Source organism: Melanostigma gelatinosum (assembly GCF_949748355.1).
Source record: "Melanostigma gelatinosum genome assembly, chromosome: 3".
Taxonomy (NCBI): Eukaryota; Metazoa; Chordata; class Actinopteri; order Perciformes; family Zoarcidae; genus Melanostigma; species Melanostigma gelatinosum.
Window position 1 is genome coordinate 16,340,722 of NC_136636.1, and position 27,275 is coordinate 16,367,996.

A 27,275-nucleotide genomic window follows, 5' to 3' on the forward strand; every position below is an offset into this window, starting at 1 on the left:
ATGGGTTGTACAGTGAGCGCCGAGGATAAAGCTGCCGCAGAGAGGTCAAAGATGATCGACAAAAACCTCCGAGAGGACGGGGAGAAGGCAGCCCGAGAAGTGAAACTGCTGCTGTTGGGTAGGTCACAGCTGGTGGCTTGTTGCTGCCAATAACAAAACATCTGCACAGTTTTAGAGTATGATCCAGTAAATCCAACTGCAGACCAACTGATTCAATATTAAAACAATCTGATGATTAACCAAGCAGCTCAGTATTATGTTTTAGTGAAAACATTCTAAAAGGAAAAAAATGTAATTGTACTTGCAAGTATACATTAAGTTTAGATTTGACCAAGTACCAAGTCCAACAGGGCCACAAACCTCCATAATTGCTCAGGGGCCTGTGCAAATCAGCCATTTCAATGCTCATATCTTCGTGTAGTCCTATTGAAACTCTGCCTGTAATTGTGTTATTAATTAGCCAACGCAAGTGTCCATATACATATACTTGGAGATAAGTCAGATATCATCCCGTCAACATGCCGCACAGCTTCTCAGAGCTTTGAGCTGGCGTTTTGCCCAGGAAGCTTAATTCAGTCTATCAAACCTGAGGATTGTGACTGAACATGATCATGGTTACACTTCAGCACCTCACTCTTAAATACACATCAGTCTGTTTTTTTTTTTCCAACGAACATTCCCCGTTTGTCCCCTGACAACAGTGGGGGAAAAAAGCAATTTTTTAATTAAATGGATTCTGGAGCTGGAAAAACACTCACCCTGTCCCTTCTCCTGCATTTCACTCTTTTTTTTGTTGTACACAAACGACAAAAACACACACACCCTCCCACTCACTATCACATTCTGTCTCTACCTCTTCTCCAATTCAGCTGTTTGTGTTTGACATCATCTTGTTCTTGATTTCTTTCTTTCTCTTATCGTTTAAATGAGCATCCAACTCCACTAACAGCTGACCCATCTAAAACCTGTGTGGGTGGGTGGGTGTGCTGGGTGTGGTTGGAGTTGATGAGGTGTAGAGGAATGGGTCCAGATAGGTGTTGCATCATTGCTAGTTGTTTTGGCTGTTTTTAATATTCGCTCATTGATTTTCAGCCTTCAAACAAACTTGTTTGTGAGAGAGAATCTTCATAAAAGCTGAGGGGGAATCAAGTTTATCTCGAGACAGAAAGCTCCCTGTGCAACATAAATGTCTTTCCGCCATATGTTCTCTTTGGTGCAAACTTATTTATTCATTTTCTAAGGCATCTGTTAGTCAAACCTGTATTATCCTGCAGTTTTTCACTCCACTTGTAAACTGATGAATATTTATACGCTGTATAATTTCTCATGGCAGCCACTCTCAATCTGCTCTTCTTCACACACAAACACAAACTTTTTTAAAGGTGCAATATACGGGATTCATATGCATTAATAGTGCAGCGAACAACTATTTGCACTGTTGAGATGAAGCGGACTGGAGCTTCTCCTTGCTTTGATGACATAGCCGGTCTGGCCACGTGTACTTTTAGTGCATATTCGTGAATGTGAGCGTGCACCACTGGCTAGCTGCTCTGCACTGTTCTCATACAGCTGATAACATCTGTACCATGGAAGTGTAGGACCCACCCGTCGGTTTCCCCTCATGTAAACACCGTTAGCTCTGTCAGCACTTTTCTCGTTGTTTGCGCGGTTAGCTGCGAGCCACCGGCTCAACAGAGAGTGGTATCAATCTTCCTAATCAACACTTGGCAAGAAAGTGAATAAGAGTATTTCCCAAGAGTTTGAACAATTCCTTCAACTGAAATAAAGCATCTCAATTAACATAGCCCCTTTAACTGGGAGAAGTTATTTATTGACACAGTGTCCAGTATTTAGAAAACATCTGTCTGAAGATTTTCATACATAACACGAGACAATAACTTTTTGAATCCACACCAATATTCACCCCCATCGTAATATTAATGTAAAGTGTCTTTGAGTGTCATGAAAAGCGCTATATAAATAAAATGTATTATTAAGTCATTGCCTTAGGACAGATACTAATAGAATCACTCAAGAAAAATAATATCTTACAGCACCCTCTGGCTCGTTCCAGGTGGCCATTTCCTGAAAGCAGTAAGAAGATGGAGGATGTTGCTGCTTGTTGACTTTTACTTTAAAGTGTAAACGGACAACATTTCAAATCCCACTATTGCCACTTACAGGTAGAGCTAAGGACACGGCTTATGTTGTGTATCTGTTTCTGTTTGACAAGATACCAACATGTTTTGGCAAAGAGAAGACGAGTCACTTGATGGCAGCCACTGAAGCACAAAAGATGCTTTAATGGCTTTACGGAATTCGGCCAAGTGGTTTTATTTTTTCATTCTTTCTTGAGGGAACTAAAAAGCCGGTGCCATTTTATTTTTCTTGAATGAGTAAGTTCTCTCTTTGCCAACGATTATGTTCAGGTCGCAAAGTGCAAAACAACCTGATTCCTTCCCAGGTGTCTGATTTGTGTTAATTAAAGCTCATGATGAGTGTCAGCGAGGTCTAGGGACGTCAGGATCAAATTATGTGGAGAACAAAGTTTATGAACTCTCTCGACAAAGAGCTTTCACGTGGCCTCTAACTGGCTGGGATGATACTTTAAGCCTCATATCAGCACAGGGCTAAAAAGAAACCTTGACGGCTTCAGAGGAAACGCTTCTCTCGCCACTTTCAGTGTTGTAAGATTTCACCATGTTGTGCAATACTCGGAAGCTCTCTGATCAACTGACTGACTCGACGTCTTTATCGGACCTGGCAGCAGGAACAAAAACTCATGATGATAAATCTATGATGCGGCATCTCGGGAAGTGAGGCTCATCAGCACTTTACTTCAGTATACACGTACATACATCTGCGTTTTTGCATTCAGGGCACGGCCTCATCAGAGGGCGCTGTTTACAGAAGAAGTTAGTCTTTTTCTCTATTTCCGACACAATAACGGCAACGTCAACTTTGTCTACTTTATAACATTTTTGCAATATTTCATCATATTCTGAATAGAATCTCTTCTCTTGAAAGGTATTGCTTCGTAGAGAGTAAATCTGTCTTTGTGCCTGGTGCTTCTTGTCAGTTTCTGCTTGGTGGGGCACGGCAGAACTGGAACTGGCCCGACTGCACTAACTCACTCCCAGTTCTGGACGGACAAACCATATATGTGATTGGTATCACATATCACGGTATGATTGAGCACTTTACCCCTGGTAAATGGTTTTTAAATATCACTATTTCCCAGTTGTGAGATTTTTAATAACTGTATTATGACGTAGATTTTGTAAACATTCCATTTAAGGATTTTGGTTTGGGCAAACTATAAGAACAAACCGATAGCCCAGTATCATGAAAACGGCTATCAGGCTTTCTACAGTAATTGTTTATAATAAAGAATTCTATGTAAATTGCAGTATTATTAATATTGTATAAATAAATAAACAGCTGTAATCAAAACTATATAATACATGGGAGTATGTAATCTGAATGTACTATATGTTTTTTAGAAAAGGTACAGAATGGTTTGCAGTGTTTATTTCCAGCCCTGGAGACTAACTGCCATCTCTAGCCTTAGAGGGGAAACTCAGGAAGCACTCGCTGCTGCTGTCGGTAAAGCTTCAAAATCTTTTCTCCTCTGAATTGTGGTGGCTGGAGAGTAAGAAAACACTGTTTACAGAGCAATTAGTGAGTAAATCAAACTGAAATTAAACCCCTGAACCTTCTTAGTTGTTTGATTGCATTTGGGATCAATAACAACCAATTAAGGTGCATCCCTTATCATAAGCAAATCTATGCCAGCTGTCATACAGTAATCAGAAAGTATTGACTTTAAGCGCATGAGACTATTATCTGCCACATTAATCATATCCAATTACTATCATGTTATCAGAGGGAAATTTCACTTTTAAAAGTTATCTTAAGGGGTAGTTTCAGTTTCCCTGTCACACATTTTCACCCAGAGATTTGAAGTGAGGATACACTTGCGTAATTTTGTTTCCCAACTTCCTTACTCTCTGAAATGAGTCCTCCACTGCAGCTTATCTCTAATTCCCACCCCAGGCAGACAACGATAATAATAGTGCTTCTCAGACATGACTCACTTCTCCTGACAGAGAGGAGGGCTCAGGGTGAGACTGTCCATGCAGAGATGACAACTTCACAGCTACCCACGAAACTGAAAGAATATACTTATGCACAATTTGTCATGTCTCTGCTGAATACCACTAATTCTTCAATAAATGCGAGGGTATTGTTGTGCTGAACAAGCAAAACATGGACCATCATATATATATATATATATATATATATATATATATATATATATATATATATGGGGATAATCATGTTTTAAATTCAAGAACTACGGTTAGGATAATGCTTTGAGGGTTTGTAAACAGGAAGTACAATTTTACTATGGAGTCAATGAGTAATGCTGTGGGTTTTAATGTAATCCTATATTCGTTTACATTTTGGCAAATTGGTGCCATTAAAAGTATGTTGAATTAGCTAGCAGCAGTTCCTGTTTACATTGTGCCCATTGTTGTGCAGATGACCGTTTGAGTTCTGGAATTATAAGGCGAAGCATCTCAAGTGCCTCCATGAGCTGCAAGTCTCCAACTGCTGATAGTTTTGGTAAGTGGGCCAATTATCCAAACCACAATTACTATATTCCTGTTGTTTTTAGAACGCTAGCATGCACCGGTCACTTTCACGTCTTCCCTTATCTTTGCCCAATTTTGATACATACTGCTGAAGAAGGTCTCTTTTCATTGACTCATTTTGAAATCTTTCTCTTGGTAGTTTGTCCTCGTAGTGATGGATTGGTGTACAGAAGATTGGATTGTGTGTATGAAAGAGAGTGAATAAAGCCCTCAGGCCTTTATGTGATTTTGAAGTAATTTACAATAAGTCTGCAATTTCTGTTGCTGCAGAAAATATATCTGTTGACATTGTGATACCTGCAGTTGTTATACAGTCGTTATTTGCTGCCTTTGAAGTTGTCATGGAAGTTTTAGATGAGATCTATGTTTAATTGACTTTTAATTAATTTACTTATTCATCACAGCTCACGAATACAGCATATATGCAAAGTAAAAGTCAATTTTCAATCCTGTTCGGTGCAGATGGCAAACTTGATCCTTCCCAATCTTTCATGTTTCAAACACATTTCCACTATAAGCCCCCCCCCCCCACATTTATAATTTAGGAGGCTTCTTTTATCTCTTTCCCTTCTTGTCTTTTTATATTTCAGTCAATCATAAGGTGAATAGTGCAAGAGTGCCTCAGCAAGCAGCAAAGTTGTGTTGGTACCAAAAAGTTACCGATGTCAACATCATTCCTCACACATTAGTTACACTTGACACCAAAGACGTTGATGTAGGGGGTACTGGATGTAAGACAAGAAAAAGACATTCTGTCGTCTCAGATGAAGAAATCAACAATATCCAACATTCAGGAAGTTAATATTAAAACTTAAGCTGGCAAGGACGTGATGTGTGCGCCAACAGAAAACAAGGGAACATAATCTGGCTAATCACACAGCGATAAACACCACTGAGTGGAAATGATCTCCCAATCAGATAAAGCCTCAAGATATCCGACTAATGATTGAGTTCTTCAACTATTAATCTAATCTATTGATTGTTAAGTCTATAAACGGTAATAACAAAGTCTAAGGCGACGTCTTCAAATTGTCTGTTGACTGGCCAACAGTCAAGCAAGCAGCAAATTCTTACATTTGAGAAGCTGGAACCAGAGAACATTAGACTTATTTGTTTGATAATTTAATAATTGTTTAGATGATTAATTGTTATTTAATTATTTTCCACCAACTGTCTAATCAATTAATGGAATAATCATTTCAGCAAGTTTGACATTATCAAAGTTAAATAATGAATACATTTTACACTGTTCACTAACTGAACACTTTATTACTTCTGCCCTGTAAATAGGGCATTTATACTTTACCAACTCTGGATCCTGGACTGTAAACAAGATGAAACGGGAGCTTTTTTCCTTTCTGCAGATCATTTTCACTGTGAAAATAGGTGTGAGTAACTAATTGCAGTAGGAAAAGATGTCGGGAACACTTTAAAGGGCAGTGAGCACATTAAATGTCAGCGTGATCAGATATGATTTATGGACCTCTCCACAAACATCCCTGTATTCATTGTTACCTTAATTTGTTCAGTGGTACAATCAAAACCTCCTGAAACGAAGAACAAAAATTATCTATATAGAAGTAAACGAAGGCAAGATAATAGTCTCAATAGGGCAAAGTAGCTCCTGAGTCTGCGATGTAGCTCGTACATTAATCTCCAGGATGACGACTCTTAATATGAGACACAAGCCAACAGAGGATGTGCGTTATGTAAAGGCAGGAATTGCAAGACCAGGAGGAGCGCTGTGTGGTCAATGGGATTTAGTTGGTGTCATCTGGAAAAACATGGACAGCACCTGCATCGCAGAGGCACTGTGATGTTGTTTTTAGGTTTTTTTAGGTTTTTAGGTTAAAGACACGACACATAATCTGTTCACACGACACATCTTATGCTGTAGAGGCCTGATGTCTTCGCCATGTAGCGAAATCCTATAAAATCTGTATTTCCCAAAGGTTTTTTTTTTTAACTGTGTGTGTTTGCACTGGAAAAGTGACATCATGAGTGCATTGAGCATGTTGAATTTTGGAGCCACAAAGATGAACCGGTCTTCATCCCTCTCTGCCTGGTTGCCATGGTTACATTCCTACTGAATGACACCTTTGCCTTCATAGATTTTTCGTTCTTCATTTTGCAAAAACTGCAGGGGCTAAAATGGTTTCAGTGAATATATTTGAATGTAGAACAAGTCAATACTTACTGCTTGTTGAGATATTTCAGAGCCATGTTTTATACAAACAACAAGTTCACACAAGAGGTAACAGATGGAGATGTGTTGCCAAGAAAGGGTTGGCTTTTGTCAAAACAGCTTAAAATAATGGTTTCAGTCATAATAGTAGTAGTAGTAGTAGTAGTAGTAGTAGTAGTAGTAGTAGTGTGTTATGCTTTCCTGTCATACTCTGAAAAGAAAAGCCAACCGTGTTCCAAGTGATTATAATTTGAGTCTTACCGCTGACGGAACACTAATCCTTCAGCTTCAATACATCTGATTAGCTGGTAAACCAATAACTCTATTTTAACATTATGAAGATAAGAATCTGTAAGCACCACCTGATTGTGGCCTGAATATTACTTGCCAACACAGTGCATCATTATTATAATTTTTTTAAATTTAGTCTTCACAGATTTGAGGTTGTTTGAACTATTCTTTTTCAATTATCAAGACCAAAATTACAAAAACGTTATCTAAAGTTGTCCAAAAATAGTCTCGTGACAAAATCCTGAACTATTATTTGTATCTAGGTAACAATTAATGTCATAAATGTGTCTGTTTATGTTCTATACACAAAGACAACAGTCACACATTTAGTATCCGATGCTGGTGAATGATTTTTTTCTTGGAGTTGTTGTGCTTGGACTAACATAGCAGTATCTTAATTGATTATATGTAGGAACCACACGCACCATATTTCGTAAACTGGCAATTTTCTGTTGCTGTTTGTTTGAATGTCAAATTAATTTATGGAAACCCTCGTGATTCGTCTCTACTTTCCTTAAATTTAAAGCTGCAATTATTTATATTAACAATGGATCAAATTAATGTGTTACACAAACCATGTAACAGTTTCCCACTACACAAAGATTTAGTCTGTCTGTCTGTCTGTCTGTCTGTAAATAAAAGTTCTTCTCATTTCAAGTAAAATAACGGCTGGATTAAAGAATAAATGGCGTGACAAAATTCATTTTAGATCAATTATTTTCACTGAATTACCCTGCAGTTTTAAATTCAGTTCATTCAGGGTGAAGTGAAAAAGCCACGATATTATATTTTTCTCATCTTCTAAGAAGAGAAAGTAGTGTTGGAAGAATTCACTTCTATGAGTCTGTCCAGTCAGCGTCTAATGACTCTGGTCTCTCTGGATATATTCTCTTTTGGAAATCGTCCTATGATTTGACTTTCACACTTCAATAGTCCTGCTCTGCTCTCTGTATCCTCGTCTCTCCCCGTGTGTCACGGTGTGTGTGTGTATATCTCACTCTAGTCAGGAAACTCAGAATACTCTTATTTGATTGGCTGCGCTGCATCACGTGATGTGATTCACAACAGTGTCAGTGGTTTTCCTGCACAAGTGCCGTAAATGCAGGAATAATTCCTCACAAAGTCATAATTCCGCTGCATAAAAAATGCCCTTCAAAATAAAATCACTTTTTTAAAATTTTTTTTTTTGTCAGGCAAAGGCCCGCGACCCAGTGAAAACGGGTCCGCGACCCACTTTTGGGTCGCGACCCACCAGTTGAGAATCACTGCTTTATAGCGTATTTCATTCTTTTTGGTTTTAATGCCAGATATTTCCCCAAGTGTTGGTGGAGACCAAAACAGAGTTAAAATGAGACTGTATATTGGACTTAGATTTGTCGGGTGACTCAAAGGAATGCTAATGTTGCTTGTGTCTGCTTGTTGTTAGCCATGACAACTTTGAGTTGATAATAAGTACAGCTAAATGTGGTGTGACCAAAAATATAAAAACAAATTAATTTTAGTGTAACTTTAGTTACCTTCTGACTCTCTTACCCTCTCTTAACAATGGTGAATCTGAAGTTGTTGTTTTTGGCATTAAAGAAACCAGGTGATAAAACAAAAGTCATAAAGATGTCTGTAAATGTTTGATTGTAACTTAAAGGTTACCTATGCGATAGCATTGATGTAACAGCAAACAACCGTTTACAATGTAAAGATATAGCGGAGTAGTGTCTACCTGAGCAGAGAATGTAGTCACTGCATGAGTTGTAATCCGGACTTCTCTGTGCTTTGTTTACGTATTTGGGCCAGCAGTGCATGCTTTTAGTGAACGTTAATCCGCAAATACTGCGGCTACAGCTGATAGCGTTGTCCCAACCGACATCATTGCCAAAGCATAGCACCCACCCTCTGGTTCCCCTCGGGTAAACACTGCTAACTCTGTCACCACTATTGCCTGTTGTCTGTACTGTCGGCTGCAAGCCGCCGGCTCAGCCTTGGCCACGTTGAGAGCGATGTGGAGGCATTAGATATACTCAGAATTTCGAATTTATCACTTGAGGGCAGATAAACAAGGAACTTAAAAAAAAAAAAAAAAAAAGATCCTATATCCCATGATCTGCAAAGCATCATGCTAAATTATTAAGGGAAAATAATGTAAAACAGTGTGAAGCAAATGAGAAACACACAGTATTCAAGCATAACAGATAATGGTGAGAGATAGAGTGACATTGGAGTTTATGCTTGCTAGTAATGGCCAATTTACATCTGATCCAAATATATTAATAATGATAAAAAATATGTAAATTCTGCATCTTGGTATTGTGCTCTCACATGTCTGAAAACCTCAGTATTGCCATTTCAAGCAGGATTGAGAAAGATGTCTGCAAGTGTGCGTTTTATCATAGTGGAATTGTGTAAAAAATGCCCTCGTTTTTTATTTGCCCTAGTTTGTTCTTGTGGGACACCTAATTTGGTTGGATCCAGCCTGAATTACTGTGCCAGTAATGTGTCAGTAATTCATCATTGTCCAGTGCAGGAGCTATGAAAGATATGAATGTTATTTAAAAGACATTAGATCTCTCGATCATGATTTGACGTGAGACAGAAATGTACCGGTAGGTTCTAGAAATAGATATTATTTTAACAGCAAAGTTGTTGTTTACTCATTTGTTCTGTGTTTCTATCTGTCATATGTCTGTTTACCTATAGATTCAGCTTAGTAGTTAAGCTTAAAATCCTTATACCGCACTTGTATTTTTTTTGCTGTTAATTATGCCAAAGAGCGATTCTTTATGGTCTTGTTTGTACGCTGTGTGTTAACTTACCCTCCGGGAGACAGACTTTCCGTTAGCGGATAACACCAATATAATAGTAACACAAATTCAGCCAGAACAAACTCTATAGAGCCAGGGGTCTGATCCTGGAGCTCTGCCCCAACTCCAGCATTTAGCGCTAGGACTGGTCAGGCGTCAGTGCTTGCAAAGGAGGATTTGTTCAGCTCCTATGCCCCGAGCAACGGGCTATCCTGACCGAACTAGTCGAGGTCACCTTAACCATCCATCTCTGCTTCAACCAACAATGCAGGACTGGTCTTGCCAAAAAGATGCAGTGGACAGTACGCCTCTACTCTAGACTGACTTTGATCTGCTTTGTCTATGATCTAAGTGTGATCAATATCTTTGTGCAACCTGTTCTAACTGGCTTTCATACCACCTTAAATATCTGGAATTGTCATCTTAAAACTATTGAACAGTGGCTAAGGCCAACGTCTTTCTTTTCGAATACAAGTTGTTGGTTTCCACATATCAAGTGTTATCGGGGATCAATATGCATTCACTTGGTTAGTGTAATTAATAAGGACTCAAGGCTATGTAAATATTGATTTAGTTCTAAATTATCCAGGTGATTGGTATGTATTCTTTGTGATACCTGATACTTCAAAACAACCCATCACTGTTTTTACTGTATCTTACTGTATGGTTTTTAACAGGTCAAATGGGTACCATGAATTATCCTGCAACCAGTTTGTGTATAAAACATTAAAAAGTTTGCATTTGTTAGTACTGCTTTGTGCTTTGTTTCGGTTTTAAACATAGAAAATGCAATACATAACATCTGTCAGTTTTTTACAAGTATTATTAATTGCATGTGTTGTTAGGCACAACAAGGAAGAGGAGTTGACAATTGTGACCTAGAAGGTTGTATTGGAAAGGTATGAAGCAGTCAAGAGCAGTGCCGGTTACACCAACCCACTGCTTGTATGCATTAACGCAGGATGGATGGATAGGGCTGAAGGATGCACTGAGATCGAAAAGGATTAAAATAATAAAAAACTACACCGGTTTCTTTTCATCCGATTTGCTGTAATTGGTAGCTGCAGAAGTAATAATGATTATGGCATATATAAAGCTGTTTGCTTACAATCTGTTAAACTACGACACATAATGTTCTGCTTGATGTACTGCTTTGGGTTTTTTTTAAGAACACTGCAGTGACTTTAAGATGCTCTTTAGCAATGTTGAATGTAGGATTGCGTGGTATATGTTGAGCATCGAGGGCACAAATGTGTTGACGCTGCTTGTGAGCACACGTAAAACAGGATTAAATACTGTTAAAACAGTATTTCAGCAAACATCATATTCTGCAGAGCAAAGCATGCTCCACTGCTCCCTGTGAGGCTGCTGACCTACAGTTCCACTCAAGGCGAAAACATACTGTACCGAATCCAGCCATGTAAAATTCCATCGTTTTCCACCGTGCATGTGAAAAGGGTCGTGTGGTTGGTTTGGAGGAGGGAGCTGGCTGCCTGAAACACCTGTGCTACTGGTGCTAGTTCGTTGACAGTTACCCACTAGAACCGGCATGTAGTGATACAGTAAACTAATCTAAGTCTTTGTTCCCCCTGGCAGCCTGATTCTGCGGGCTAATAAAAGAACGGTAGAGAAAGGCTTGATTTCAAAAAGAATGAAAAAGAGGAATATTGTTAATATCCTGCCGACAGAAGGCTATGGACTAGAACCAAGTGTTCCACTTCTAAATGAGTGTCTTGCTCTCTCACACACACATATAACCATAACTTGTATCCACTTACAAAGACAAACACAGAGGCTGAGCCTGATCAACCAAGTAAATGATGTACTAGTCTAGACGTGTATGTATGTAAATCAACTTGATACATGTACAGAGCACAGCACACACTGATAATAAGCCTCTTCATTTAACCCATCCTAGTATTAGGAGCAGTTGGCAGCTATACAATTGGAGCCACGGTTTGGTACGTTTCGGTACAGTAGAAAACTATAAATGCCGGAGAAATGTACTTGATTTTAAAATATATTTATTCATTAAAACTAACAAAGTTATTCTTTGACTTTGAACAATGATGGAACTATACCTGAGTGACCCATCTTCTGGGGTGTCTTCTCAGCAACACAGAAGCATAAAAAACAAAAACTGCTCCTTAATGTTATGTAGTACTGTTACTTACATCTTGCTTACATCTTGTATTGTTACTTAGATCTTGCAAAAGAGATTTTTAATCTCAATGGGACTGTCTGGTGAAATAAAGGTTTTTAAATTTGTTTTAAATTTTTTTTTATTCAAGCGTATTTGGTTCGTCATGCGTACCGAACCGTGAGCCTCGTACCGAACGGTTCAATACGAATACGCGTATCGTTACACCCCTCCCAATCCAGTGAATAGCACCTTTTTAAATTGTGGTCTATAAACCTGAAATAATGAAATAAGACGGTAAAACACCCTGCAGAACTGAAATGAACTTAGAAGTTTTTTTTGACTATTTCTATTTTTGATATTTCTCTGTGGGTTCATTACTACGAGTGACACCTTCCACATTAAACTTAGACATTTGATCAATTCGATATATTAATTAATAATGAATACTAGATTCTGTTTTGATTAAATGCAATTAAACACCCCTCACACAGAAGTAAGAATATTTTTCCACTACAACAGATCTCTATACATATACTGAATATACTGTATGCCCAGACACACTTGATTATGGGTCAGGAGGAAAACTTTACTTACAAATGTATTCACTCACGTCAGCTTGTGTCAGTCAGCTCCCTCAGTACACATTGCGACAGGGCTTTAAATAGCAACAGCATCATTGTTGTGTAGTCTGCTCAATGTCAACGCCCAGAGGAGGTTAACCTTTTTAAATGGCTGTAAAAGCTAGTTGGATGTGAACAGTCGTGACACCAACGGGGAGCGACGGAGGAATTGTGTCACAGCCAGACCAATGAGTCATCCTCTCATGGCAATCACTGGGAAAATAGATGGCCTATGATGCTGGCATATGCTGAGATGTGTTCCATGTCTCCACAGAAGAAAGGCCACCGCAGTGGGCTGTGAAACACAGTGTTTGTGATTATAGGCCTCCCAAGGGTGATGTGATATGGATTTGAAATGGATTTATGACGCTGCCTGTGTTGAGATGTTTCTCTACTTCAGCTACAGTGAGTTTTTTCTTTTTCTTTCAAAATGGTTGAGATTATTTCTTTTTACCCATGCCAGCAGCATGGCTATATGCCAATGTTGGTCAGTTGGTCACTTTGGCTCTGACTGAAATGTCTCAACAACTGTTCCATAGATTGCCATGACATTCATGGTCCCCAGAAGATGAAGAATTTGGAAATACCACTAGCATGTCAAAATATCTCAATATCTATTCAATGGATTGGCACACAACTTTGCACAGACAATCATAGTTCTAAGACAATCCTACAGACATTGATGATTCCCTGACTCTTCCTTTAGCGCCACCATGAGATTGATGTTTTTGATTTTTAATGAAATATTTCAATATCTATAGGATAAACTGGCATTCCATTTTGTACCACTCTAAACTAAGGTGGTGAACACCTGCCTAACAGCATGTTAGCATTGTCATTGTGAGCATGTTAGCATGCTGCTGCTGCTAGCATGACTCTTACTCCTGTTTTATCCCTTCAGATTCAGAATGATGCTGCCTGCAAACAGGTTTCATTTCACAGATTGTGCCGAGTGTGTTTTGCCTGCAGCCGGAGCAGGACACAGCAAATGAATGGGAAGATGGAAATCCCGTGGACGCGTACCAGAAGAGATTCATTTTAGGATCACAAGCCTGAAAATTACTAATATCGTAAATTAACAGCCTGCAAAAAGCGATACATCAATTAAATAGTTTTTGCCATAATGGGAAAAGCTTCTTGGGAAGTAAATATATTAACTGGGTCATGTAGTGGCAACGCTTTTGAGAGCAGTCTGCTATGGGATGGGGAGATTCAAAGTTCTCTATAAAACAGTCTGTCATCCCGTGACTTGCTCCTATTAGCATTTGCTTGAAGTGAAGCAAACCAATCTGTTGGCAGTTAAGTAACGCAGAAGGCAAGAACAAAACAAGTGATTGCCTGCTGCTGTTCACTGAATGCTTTTCAGCTTGAACTTCAATGTTACTCATGCAATCTCACTTTTCATTTTGCTCACAGTTGCTGAACTTGCTGCTGAACTCTATTCATGTAAAAACCGATGGATAACCTGTTATGACTATTCATTAATTTACCTGGCACTCGTGTTAGTCCTCATCCCACCACTTTTTCTCTTACCAGGGCCTTTTATGGTCAACAATCTGCTCACAGCCTCACAGTTTCTCTGCATCGTCATCCTCCCACGCCATATCTGGCTCATTTGTCACTCTTGTCTACCTTTACTGTCGATGCTTGCTATCTGTCTTCTTCTTTAACTGCCTTTTAATTAGTGTTGTCACGTCTCAAGCTTTTTTTTTCCTGCATCTCATTCTAATTAAAAATGTTATTAATGCTTTTCAGTGTTTGCTAGATGCTGGTTTGTCTCAGTATCTCCACACCAGGGTTAAGGTGCTACCGTGTCAGCTTTTCCGAAGGGGATCTGTGCCCTGCGAGCTACATGATTATCACACATTGACATATTGATTATTTTTTACAATTAATTACGGTACTTGACAATGAGATGTCATAATTGATAAAAAAATGTCCACAGTTCCCCAGTGTCGTTTTCAAATTGCAAATAGTCTGAAACCCCAAATATTTTAGATTTTCAATGAAGCTGCAAATTCCTCACATTGTTTTGCCTGATAAATAAATTATACTTATTACTGGATTATCAAAATTGTGGCTGTAAATTTTCTGTCAACTTGGTTATCAAATTGTTTCAGCACTACAACAGAGAAAACACCAACCCGATTCACTGCCCACGTTTACAGCTGAGATGTAGATTGGCATGCGTTGACAGGTGATCGACCTTATCTGCCGTGAGAGTCTGTGTGGATGTTTATGTGTTTGCCAAGTTTTTGGATCTCTTATCGGTCCGTGAATGAAGGCTTTGTGTCATCACCAGTGGGTGCGACCGTGGCCATGTTGTTATTGATTTGAGTGGGCATGCGAGAGTACTGGATGTGTTCATGTTGATCCTTAAATCATGTTATCAATGCTGTGTTCTGGCGCTTACTGAGAACCAATTCAGGAGCTAGTATGAATAGTTGGGATTGAAGAAGCAGAAAGAGGACGTCTTCTTCTCCTTGCCAGAAAGTCATTCTGGGTCTGCCACAACGACACTAAAAAGAAAGTGCTTGTCCCCCCTGCCAGCGCAGCACACAGAGGGGTCTTTGTAATACCAATCAGTCCTCATTGCAGCTCCAACACTGTGGAGGTACAGGCCTTCATGTACGGTGGATACATCTATTCACTTAGAATACTCTGCAGATTTAGTCATAATAGCTGATCTGAATGTGTTTAGCACTATCGTTGGATACTCTCTGCTGGGTAGCTGTTCACTGATTCAATTAAATTCAATTAGTTTGTACAGCCCAAAATCACAAATCAGCTGTATACGGCGTCTCTACGTCACTCCTTGGCCATCGAAATATGGCCAAAATGCCGAACTCGAGGCAATCAGTCCACAAACCAATGGTTGACGTCACGACGACTACGTCTACTTCTTATATACGGTCTATGGTCCAAGTACAGTATCATGGACCGAAACGCATGTTGGTTAGGCTCTACTACTTTTTGTTTTTCACTGTAACACAGAAAAGGGATTCATATTTTGTTTGTTTTTATCATGATTTATGACCAACACCGCCCTGGCACTGTTTACTGCCCTCTGGCTGCTGTGACAAAATAACCTGAAATCAAAAGTTTGTTCAAAAGTTCTCCCCACAAGCAGAACAATAACACTGCCCGTTTCTCCAAACACACCGTGAGCATGAAGAAAGAGGGTGCACTCTTCTTTTTCACTGCTGCTCACAAATGTTCACCTGCCTTTGGGCTTGAAATATTAATGGATGACTTTTATTCTGGAGTCAGTAAGTTGACCTTCACGCATGTGTGTGTCTGCAGGGAGACCAATATTCCACTTTACACCACTCACCTTTTATTCTGTAACAGGATATTTTTGAAGACGTGCTTGTAAATCTGATGCTGTGTTTTTGCTATATTGTTGTATCTTTATAAAAGTCAACTTTGATAATCCAAATGAAAGTAAATGGCAGTCTAAAAGAAGAGACTTGCCCTGTGATAAAACATTGTGGTCCTAGAATTGGGCTGGTGAATGAATAGAAGCCTAGGTTCATCATTTAATCTTGATTTGCTTTAAGATTGAAAAGCTTCTACCTCAGGATTCACTCGGGTATTTTAGGACAAAAACAGGATCAAAGAGATGAACATGAAACAACTTACCAGAAAAAATACATGTAACCATATATTATTCTGTTATTTGTGTTCAGTTAAATCTTGTTTTGTGTGTCGGGTTATTGTGTACTTTTTGTCATAGAGGCAAATCCCCTGATATTTAACTACCAGCTACCGCTCAGCAAATCATGAGTGGTGGCTCATACGACAGCAAATGCAACCCCAGACATTGCTTTTACACCGCTCCCCTTTCCTCTGCGTGAATTTGATAAATGTTGACAGCAGTGCTGGTCCCACTTGCTCTGTCAGCTCCGGACTGGGCTAATGTTTGTTGGCAGGCTGGGTCAGGTGGCGTCAAGGGACAGTAAATGGTGGCATGGTCTTAAAAGCAGAAGAAACGTGCCAAAAAGTTGGGCTTCTTCATTTCAACAAGATAACGACTATTTATTAGGTATAGGTTTATTTGCTAAGAAACAAAAAACTCTATCAAATGCAGATCATTTTTCATTTTAATGTATCATTAATTCTTTATTTTCAGTCCAGAGAACTAGGACTTTGTCTTGCGTGTGTCATCCATTCATACTAGTGATTTCAGTCCATGAACTGTAAATACTTTCCATAATTTCCCCCCATTTTCATCACATATTCCTGGATTTTTATAAACTGGATGATCATTTCAGGTGTCTGTAGCCAAAGTTCAACCCTATTCCACCCACAAAGACGCACAGAAAGACAACGGTGACCGGCACTTGATGTTCCTTTGTAACTCTAATCTTTTAATGTTCCAACAGGTGCTGGGGAATCTGGGAAGAGCACCATTGTAAAGCAGATGAAGTAAGTTACAAAAACAATCTTCGTCTTACTTTATATTTAGGCCTTCTGTTAAACCCAGAAATGGATTATGTACCCTTTTTAAAATGAGTGTTTCCATTGTGAAACCTGGCTACGGTGATGGTGACACACATGCCACAGACTCGCCTTATGGTCTCTTGATGAGTAATAATATATATTAGAAATAATCTAAAGGTAGAATAATCATGTTAAATCGTGATATGTTTAACAAGCCAGCTACTCAGCAGAGCTGCAAACAAGAGCATACGCTTACACCTGGTGAGTTTCTGCTCAATGTAAAAGTTGCAGTACCTCACTAATCTTATCTTCTGCGTTTGGCTTAGAGACTCAGGCACTGACCATATTAAATCAGAAATTATAGCTCAATAATTTGCAATAACCACGAAGCCATTGTTGGATACAATAAATAAGACTTCCTCCTTTCTGGTTTCTAGGGGGACAGCATTGCCTCTACTGTTGGTTTCTGTCTTTTACTTCTCATAGCACAAGAGTAGTATGAAGAGTTTGTGAATACAGAGGATGTTGTAGTGTCTGTGCACCAATCAGAACACTCACACGCATATATGTGTATGCACACACACACACATGCACACACAGGACCCTAAATTACTTAATTGTTCACATTCCTCTGGGCTAGCCAGCCATTGAATCTATTTTTATGAGCTTAGGGAACAGTCTGTCGCTTTTTGAAGCCAGGTTATTAACACGTACAGGCATACAGAGAAATCAGCCCGCAAGACGGAAACACTGGCCTATTATGTAACATTACACAGTGATGTATCCTGTGTCAACATGACGTTACATGAGAGAAAGTTGGGAAAACGCAACCATTTTCATAAAACGGCTTAAAAATGACTACTGTTCCTTATCATACGCATCAACACGCTGTTAAAAGCAGTCGGGAGTTTTACTTTAGAATTAATGTGAGGTCATCTCAATAAGCTCTCTCTGCACTTCCCTCTGCGGCCTGATGAAGTCTGGATGATTGCATCTCATGATGGGTTGCGCAGACACTTAGTTCCCTATCTCTCAGGTTCTGAACAATAACATGACAAGAGTAATCTCAGGATACTGCATCCGCTGGATTCTGCAGAGCTTCACTGTGTGTGAACCGCACTGCTACGCCTCATCCTACACAGCATGCTGACATGATAATTGAGGTGCAGACTGTACAGTATTTGCTTCTTGGTAGACGAGGTAGCAATTGTATGCAGACAAAAAAAGCCACTTGTCAGCGTCAAATTCTTTCCCCTGGACACCCCAATGTTATTACTCTTCATGTATTACTTGATTTAGAATTTATTTTGTGATGGATTTTACGAATGTTGCTGAAATTTACTCACTGATAATCAGTTAAACTGCTGTGAAACTTTAATTTCAATGTGGCAAAACCAGCTACCCACTTGTCGGCAAACTATTTTGCATTTAAAACTGATATAATCAATGATTTTACTTTAGCAATGGATCAAATGACGACGTGTCTGTGAATAGGGCTGCTTGTAGTGATGAACCCACAGATGATTGTTACACTGCTACTACACGGTGTCTCTCAGCATTACTGTTTGTTTTAGTGTGTTTACAATCAGACAAAGGACAGACTTGAATAAACACATCCTTCAATATACACTTTAATAGATGTTGCATATTTTATTTTTCATTCTCAGGATCATCCATGAAGATGGCTACTCAGAAGATGAGTGCAAGCAGTACCGAGCAGTAGTTTATAGTAATACCATCCAGTCTATTATGGCCATTGTTAAAGCCATGGCCAGTCTCAAGATAGACTACAGCAGCCCTGGCAGATTGGTAAGACACACAAGCATACAGATACTCAAACAATTGTATTTGTTATGACATGAAATTTCCACATATCTACTAGATTTAACATTATTATTCTTTATTTTCATCCTTTTAAAAATCGTATAAAATACCAGTCACATATTTGTTGCAAATATGAAGAGATAATTGTTGAAAGTCCGTTGTTTTATAAGGGTGAGAGCAGAAAGCTGACGAGCCTAAAAAAAAAGTCTGCATTGTGTGAGAATGCAGAATTCTGTTGGCTTTACGAACCATAGACGGATCAGGATCTCCCTCAGGCCGCAGCAAAACAAAGCCTGTTTTCTCAACAGCATCTTCTAGTTGTATATCAGTTGCACCCCTCAAGACTCATGCTTGCCCAGAAGTGATATCACAAGAGTTTGCCTTTGCTTCTACAAACACACCATGTCCCTCTCAGTTGCCCATTATCTCTGAAACAAACATTTTACTCCCTTACTTATTTGTATATTCCAGTGTAAACAAAGCAAACAAAGAATATTACAAGATGGTGATGCATCTGCCTGCTTTTGTGTCACTTTTTTTTCTTTTACTGATATGATTATTTTCTTTGACTTGTATGATTATAATTTATATCTTTGGGGCATTGTACTGTTACCTATCTCTGGGTTGAACATTTAATGTGATTATTATTTTACATTTTCTACATTATATGCTTCATCCATTCATCGAAACAATTTCATTGATCAATAATGAGAATAATTAAGGGCAGCTCTAATTAACACAAATTCACAATTTCATCATTGCGTTTAATAAACTATTATAGAACACATACAGACGGACAGACAGTCTGTACACGCAGAGTTCCAGGAACTTATGATCCAATCGTGGAACATAAGACCAAAATCCATTCTTTTCCTCAAATGTGACAAATACACAGACGGTAACAATTGTGAAATGTATTCTTCATTGTGAATCATTTTTCATGTTCATGATGACTACAAACATATTCAAGGAAACAGCCCCTCCTGCAGTCAGAAACTGACCAAAACCCTTGATCTGTGATTCATTATTGCTTTTTGTATTTTATCATGTCACTCATTGTGAAAAAAGGTTGGAGAAGATTTTAAATTCCATGCCAACAAGAAGATGGAGAATGTAGAGAAAGAAGCATAGAGGCAAATTTAAAAAGCATGATCTGTTTTGCTGCCATGCATGTTGTTACCTTGAGTCAACTTATTTTGCTACTATCATAACCGTTGCTTCCTTGGCAGTAGTTTAGAGACGCGGCCCTCTATGACCACACATTATTTATTGAGCATTCATCCAAATACGAATGATTGAGAAAGTGATTGTGATTGTTTTTGAAGAGCTGTATTTGCTTTATTTTTCGCTTTAACAGCTCTAGTCTAACCGATTTGCTATAATGTAGATCACTTATTCTATGTTTACTATGTTTACTGTTTTCAATTTACATAGTTCAAAACTGAATTAATTGTGTCTTTAATGGATAGGTTCACAAGTTTGCCTTAAAATATTACTGAACTACGCTGTAGTTGTTACTCCTGTCTATACTGGCTGCAAAACAAATGCCTTCTGAAAGAAATTTCAATAAAAGACATAAGGGACAAAATCAACAGTCATTGCTCACTCCAAAAAATGCATTTAAAGTAGAGCCAAAGGTAATATGAGGCTTCAGCAGTCTGTGTTAGACAAATAAAGTTGGTATCTTCTAAAGTATCCAAACCTTTTCAATGGGCATGCGAGTGTTGTATTAAGAAATGATCTATTAGTATCGTTTCAGTCCACACCAAAATCTATACAGTGGATTACAATGATGTAACAGTTTCCATGTATGTCTTGGCAGCGATGCCCCCATTGTAACGGGCCTGTCTTGTGTCCTTGTCGCCCCCTGCAGGACGATGCCCAGCAGCTTTTCGCCTTGTCTGCCGCTGCTGAAGAACAGGGCCTCTTTCCTGATGACCTGTCCAGCGTGATCAAGCGATTGTGGGGGGACAGCGGCATACAGAGTTGCTTTACACGGTCGCGAGAATACCAACTCAACGACTCTGCAGCATAGTGAGTGTGAATTTGTATGTGTATTTTATACTGTGATGCCACTTAGGAATCAAATACATCAAATACAAATGTTTTCTAAAATAACTTAAACGTAGTAATACCTTCTAGACATGCGCCGGCCTGCTTGACTCCATTTTTAATATCCCTTTTGTAACATTCAGGCTGTCATTAACTACGTTGTCCCTGCGTATCCTCCACTGCTTGTACATCAATCATTGTGCAATCTGCTCCTGAATACACCGACTCTGTGTTTCACCATTATAAATGTAGCCAATTTGGAAACCTCACAGCTACCTGTCAAATGTGCTCTTTTTCTCATCTTGTATACATCTTCTGCAACTGAAAAACTGAAACGCTGCACTTAAATGTTATTTTAAAAGGAGTATAAACCGCTCAAGAAAGTGATGCTGATAAAGGTTTGGGTGTTTGTTTGTATTTGGTTCATTGTCGTGGTGATTAATTCTATGTTCCTCTCATAGAAAGGGCTGTTTAATACCCCTGCCATTAGGGGTGTTGTGATGGCTCTAATATTGCAGTCCTTTCAGCCGCTCTCATATGCACTGCTTCTCTTGGGAGCTATAGAGACGAGAAAGATAGTCCAATAACCTTCATTTAGTGAGTATCTCTACCTCTCCGAGGTTGATACTTTCATACTGTAATGTAATAAACGGAGAACAAAATAGTTTGTCTTCAGAGATGAAAGATTTGCAGAGACCTAGATTAGTCTCGAAGAAAATGATGAGATGGTTATTATAATAATATATATTGATATATAATATATATATATATATATATATATATATATATATCAATAAGTATGAGGTTTTGTGGGCTCGTTATTTATCATCTATGGACGTGATGTGTGAATAATGAGATCTGTACAACTGAAGTGCAGTGTATATATTTGGGGTGTAACGGTTCACGAAACTCACGGTTGGGTTCGGTACGATACAGTGGAGCCACGGTTCGGTACGCTTCGGTACAGTAGAAAACTATAAATGCCAGAGAAATGTACTTTATTTTAAAATATATTTATTCATTACAACTAACATCATAAAGTTATTCTTTGACTTTGAACAATGATGGAACTATACCTGAGTGACCCATCTTCTGGGGTGTCTTCTTAGCAACACATAAGCATAAAAAACTAAAACTGCTCCTTCATGTTATGTGTTATTGTTACTTACATCTTGCAAAAGAGATTTTTAATCTCAATGGGACTACCTGGTTGAATAAAGGTTTTTATTTTAATTTTGTTTTTATTCAAACGTATTCGGTTCGTCATGCGTACCGAACCGTGAGCCTCGTACCGAACGGTTCAATACGAATACGCGTACCGTTACACCCATGGTGTATATATATATATCTATCTCTTTCTGTCTGTGAAGCGAGGGTTGGCTGGGCCACTAAAGCTCCCGGCTGGCCTTGGATCACGATGCAATGCTTGTGTAAGTGGAGCAGGTTGTGTTGAGCATGGCGAAGATGCTTCCACACTCTCCTACTGACCAACCGTCTGTCAGAAAACAGAAAAAGGGCAAAAACAGATATGAGAGTGAAACGAGTTATGAATGGAGACAACTTAATGTGTTTTTCCTCTGTGAGAAATGTAACTTTTTGTGATGTTCTTTTCAACATGTTTGCAACACTGCTCTTTCAAGTAACTGACACCCCGTTATCTTACTTTTAAGAGGCAAATCTGATGGACAATTTGGAGTCTTATTGAATTTAAGATTATTTTAATCAAATCGCAGTAGGAAGGAAAAGTTCTCTTTTTTTTCACTCATATATGAAATGAAACAAGTCCCCGCAAGCATACATCAAGCAGAGAGACTGTATTAGGTACAGAGTTTTACACCAGGTACTACCTGCATCTATTGCAAGAGATACAATTGTATCGTGAGATAAATACATTGAAACAGAAAACACACCAGATATGCAGCAGCAGGCTAGGACAGCTGTGCAGTGTATAATAATTCCCATCAGCATATTAAACTCACAGAGTAGGACAATCAAGATATTTTGGAAGTGAGGCTATGGTTCCCAAGCGGCTATCAACAGGACAGGAAAGCTTCCAATTAGAAGTGCATGTTTAAGGCCAATAGCTGATGTAACAAATGGTGATGCGGAATGCCTGTCGGAGCTTTGGGGGAACAGCAGCACCAACATTTCATCTACAAGCCTGCCTGAAGTGTCAGAATGAGCTTACTTATGAAAGCAACGAGCGCTAGCAGTAGCAAGTGACAATGGGCAGGCCACTGGAAGTTTAAATAGACTGCTTGATTACATACATTTACAAAATGTTTTAATCAAATGGAGTATGTCATGTGTTGCGTCCTCCAGTTGCCTGTTTCAATTTACAGGCCTCGCTCCATTTAGGATTAACAATGGTATGCTACTGGTGTTACTGGTTTGTTGCAGGTTGTCCCTTGAAGACAGAGTTGCTTTCTGTACCTGTGCTATAGTTAGCCCCGCTTTACGACAACCATGGGAATTTGTTAACGTGTGGAGTCCCAGCAACATAACCATAGCCACTCTGCAATAACTGTGCCGACATGGTTAAACAATACTTTAATAATAACAATATGGAAACAATGTACGATATGAACACCAAGCTGCTACAGTAGAGTTCAGCAGTTCAAGGCAGTTCAGTAAAATGCAGACTGTGACTTATCTTTTCTTTCTCTCCCTTGCAGGTTGCAAATCATGTTCACTCTCAAATTGCTAACCATGACATGATCTCTCTCTCCCCCTCCCTCTTTCTCTCTCTGTCTCTCGTGTTCTTAGTTACCTAAATGACCTGGAGAGGATAGCTAAAGCAGATTACATTCCTTCCCAGCAAGATGTGCTGCGAACTCGGGTTAAGACCACTGGCATTGTGGAGACTCACTTCACTTTCAAGGAACTGCACTTCAAGTAAGGCCATAAAGCACTGACCTGATTTCAATGTGAATGGACTTCAGATACTTTGGAAACAAAAAAATGAATAAATACCGTGAAATTACCCAGCTATCTCCTCTCTCACACGGTCTCCCTTTTTTAAAATCAAAAATAGCCATTGTGATAGTCCAGGGAACTCTGAGCAACTCACCCAAAGTGAGAGGGTGTATTTGACATGAACAAGCCTCGGGGGTAGTATAGCCCCAGTGCTCACTCATCTCTGATGAGTTGCCAGTTGTCAGTTTGTCTTACCAGCCATACAAGAGCACATGAAACATGACAGACACTGAATAAAATATAACTGTCCTTGGTGCTATTTTGGGAGCGCAGCAAGGCAAAAACCCAACTTGGATATATAAGTAAATGCGGGTATGTCATCATACTTTTAAAAATGTATGATTTGAATCAGTCCATTACAAGCCTCCTCCACACCTGCTAACGGGACCTATACTGAAACAGATCCAAGTCTGGTATAGCGTATCGTTGAATACACAAACCATGGCCTATAAAAGTGCAAAGATCACAGTTGTTTTTGTTACTTTTTTTATTTTGAGAAGTGTAAAATACATTTTGCAAAGCAGCGAAACGGATCTGGATTATGAAAAAGTCAGCCACATGGCTCTGGTGTGACCTGTTTCTTGATAAACTCTCTGATATTTACCTTCTGTCACAGCCTCAATATTTGGCCTGAATAATACATGGAGGCAATCAATGAGAAGAAAGTCACGTTTTTATAATTCTGTCCTGTTTGCCATAACAAGTATGGAAAGGAAATCTTTTCACAATGACTTCATTTCGATTTTTCAGTGCGTCTGCTAACCTAAACACTGCAAATGGCCCTTTGTATCATTCAAATATGGCAGCTAATGGATATGGTGGACTGTCGTTGCTCTTTGATCACAGTGCTCAGCTTCCCCATAAGCCAGGGCTTTGCTCTGCATATATCCAATTTGCAATTCAATTTACTTTGTATATCCCAAAATCACAAATTTGCCTCAGATGGCTTTACAATCTCTGTCCCGGGACCCTCACATCACTACAGGTAATATAGAGGCCGGCCTGCCTCTCGTAGCCCCACATTGACGCCTGTAGTCAGATATCTGACAGACGTCTCTCCACCTCTTCACCACACCATTGGTTTTTAAAGAAGCCTCATCAAAACGTGTACATCCCCGGATAGTGTCGCTCTTAACTTTCTATTTACTTCCCTCTTCACTGTCATCCTTTCTGAACGGTCCTCTTCAATACCCCGTTCCCTATCAGCTTCACCTTACTGTATTTCATTGTGATCTCCTTCCTCCACATACAATGCATCTCCTTTGCTTCATCCCCGTTGCAGAATGTTTGATGTTGGAGGCCAACGCTCGGAGAGAAAGAAGTGGATCCACTGTTTTGAAGGAGTTACAGCCATTATCTTTTGTGTTTCACTGAGTGCTTATGACCTGGTGCTGGCTGAGGATGAGGAGATGGTAAGGAAAAATCCCCCTTCTAGCATGCGTGTCTTCATCTTCATGGATGATACAACTTTACTCGCTTCATAAAGCTGCTATTTGGCTCATTTGCGGTACGAGATAGTTTAGACTGTAAGGCATTACAAGGCATTTAAACCACCCATCCTTCCTCTTATTATAGCTCAATGATAGTGAGTGGTGACATTTTCTCAGTGGACTTTAATGATCCATTTACAGTTGAACCGTTGGAGTGTAATTATGTAATAAAAGTAGTTTTTCAAGTGACTTGAATCATTTTACCCAAATTGTTCTAACTGCTTCTGAATTTAAGGAGAGACCTGGCCAAAAGATGCTCTGCACTGGATATTTCTCACATGTACAATGTTAAACAACATTGTCCCCTGGTGGCAGCTCTGATACGTTGTTGTACTTCAGCCATGACTGACTTTGCTCCTTTTTTTTAGAATCGAATGCATGAGAGCATGAAGCTGTTTGACTCCATCTGTAACAACAAGTGGTTCACTGAGACCTCCATCATCCTCTTCCTCAACAAGAAGGACCTCTTTGAGGAGAAGATTACTCGCAGCCCCCTTACCATCTGCTTTCCAGAATACACAGGTACACAGTGCTTTTAAGTTAAAGGTTGTTGACTTACTAACAAATCACAACACAAGAAAAAGTACTTCCTCATCCTTCCAAAATGTTGCTTCCCAGGAGCCAACAAGTTTGATGAAGCAGCAAGTTACATTCAGACCAAGTTTGAGGACCTGAACAAGAAAAAGGACACCAAGGAGATCTACACCCACTTCACTTGTGCCACTGACACCAAGAACGTGCAGTTTGTCTTCGATGCCGTCACTGACGTCATTATTAAGAACAACCTAAAAGACTGTGGTCTTTTCTAAAGGTAGGACAGCGGGACGATGAAATATAAAACATTATGGAACGGCTTTAGACTATTTTAGGTGGCTCGGAGCCGAGATGCATCGTCAACTTATCACGTAGTCGTTCAATAGAAGATTAATTGGGAACAATTTGAGAATTGATTCATTCTTTTTGGAATTTTTAAGCAAAAATGCAACGATAAACAACCTCTAGCTTCCTGAATGGTGGGTTTTCTTTTCTTATATTTTTCCCTTTTTCACAATAAACAGAATATCTTTGTGCTTTGAACTGTTGGTTCCATAGGAAACAAGCAAATATTATAAACAATGACAAATAATCAATATATCAAGAAAAAACTGCCCGATTAATCAATAACGAATGTAGTAGCAGTCCTAATGCAATCACAGATGATTGGCATCCTAAAAGTGAGAATTTTCTCACTTTTAGCAGCTTTAAATCTGTTAAAATGACTAAATGCACCAACCGTTATTCAGCTTGTTTATTGGAACTGGAGCAACTAAGAAACACTGTGTGGAGCTACGTACTTACTGCATTTGGTTCTTTAAGCAGAACTTTTATAATCAGGAACAAAGTAGCTAACTTTGGTTGTGCTGGTTTCACTCACCTTTTCAAATTTGAGATTTTATAAATTTGTGCTCAATGAATAAAATGTGTTGGGGTAGCAAGTCAAACCAAAACAGGATAAATTAGTCAACATACATTTAAGTCTGTGCATTAAAACAGTGAAATAAAAGCTCTTCTCTCATTTTATTTTTATTGTATTTGTGTAATGGTGCTTTTCTGTTGTTTTTCTGTTCATGCAGGGCAACGCCTGGCGCACACAGACTGCATGAGAGACTGCAGCAGCCATGTGATGATTACTGCTTTTCATAATGAAAACCATAACAGACTTGATTCCTGACGGGGAAACCTTAAAGAACTTCAACAATCAGTGATTTGCAACCATCACATTATCAGTTGTGTTCATATTCCTTTTATATCTACATTT

General features: G+C 39.1%; 1 protein-coding gene across 1 annotated transcript; it reads left to right on the forward strand.

Annotated features, from left to right (window-relative positions):
• gnai2b (guanine nucleotide binding protein (G protein), alpha inhibiting activity polypeptide 2b) lies at positions 1-27,275 on the forward strand (the record flags this gene model as incomplete). Its single annotated transcript, XM_079266136.1, has 9 exons — positions 1-118; positions 17,078-17,120; positions 18,803-18,944; positions 20,833-20,993; positions 23,778-23,906; positions 25,270-25,399; positions 25,846-25,999; positions 26,096-26,288; positions 27,091-27,275. The coding sequence occupies 8 exons, from the start codon at positions 1-3 to the stop codon at positions 26,284-26,286; spliced, it is 1,068 nt and encodes a 355-aa protein (XP_079122262.1). The 3' UTR covers positions 26,287-26,288; positions 27,091-27,275.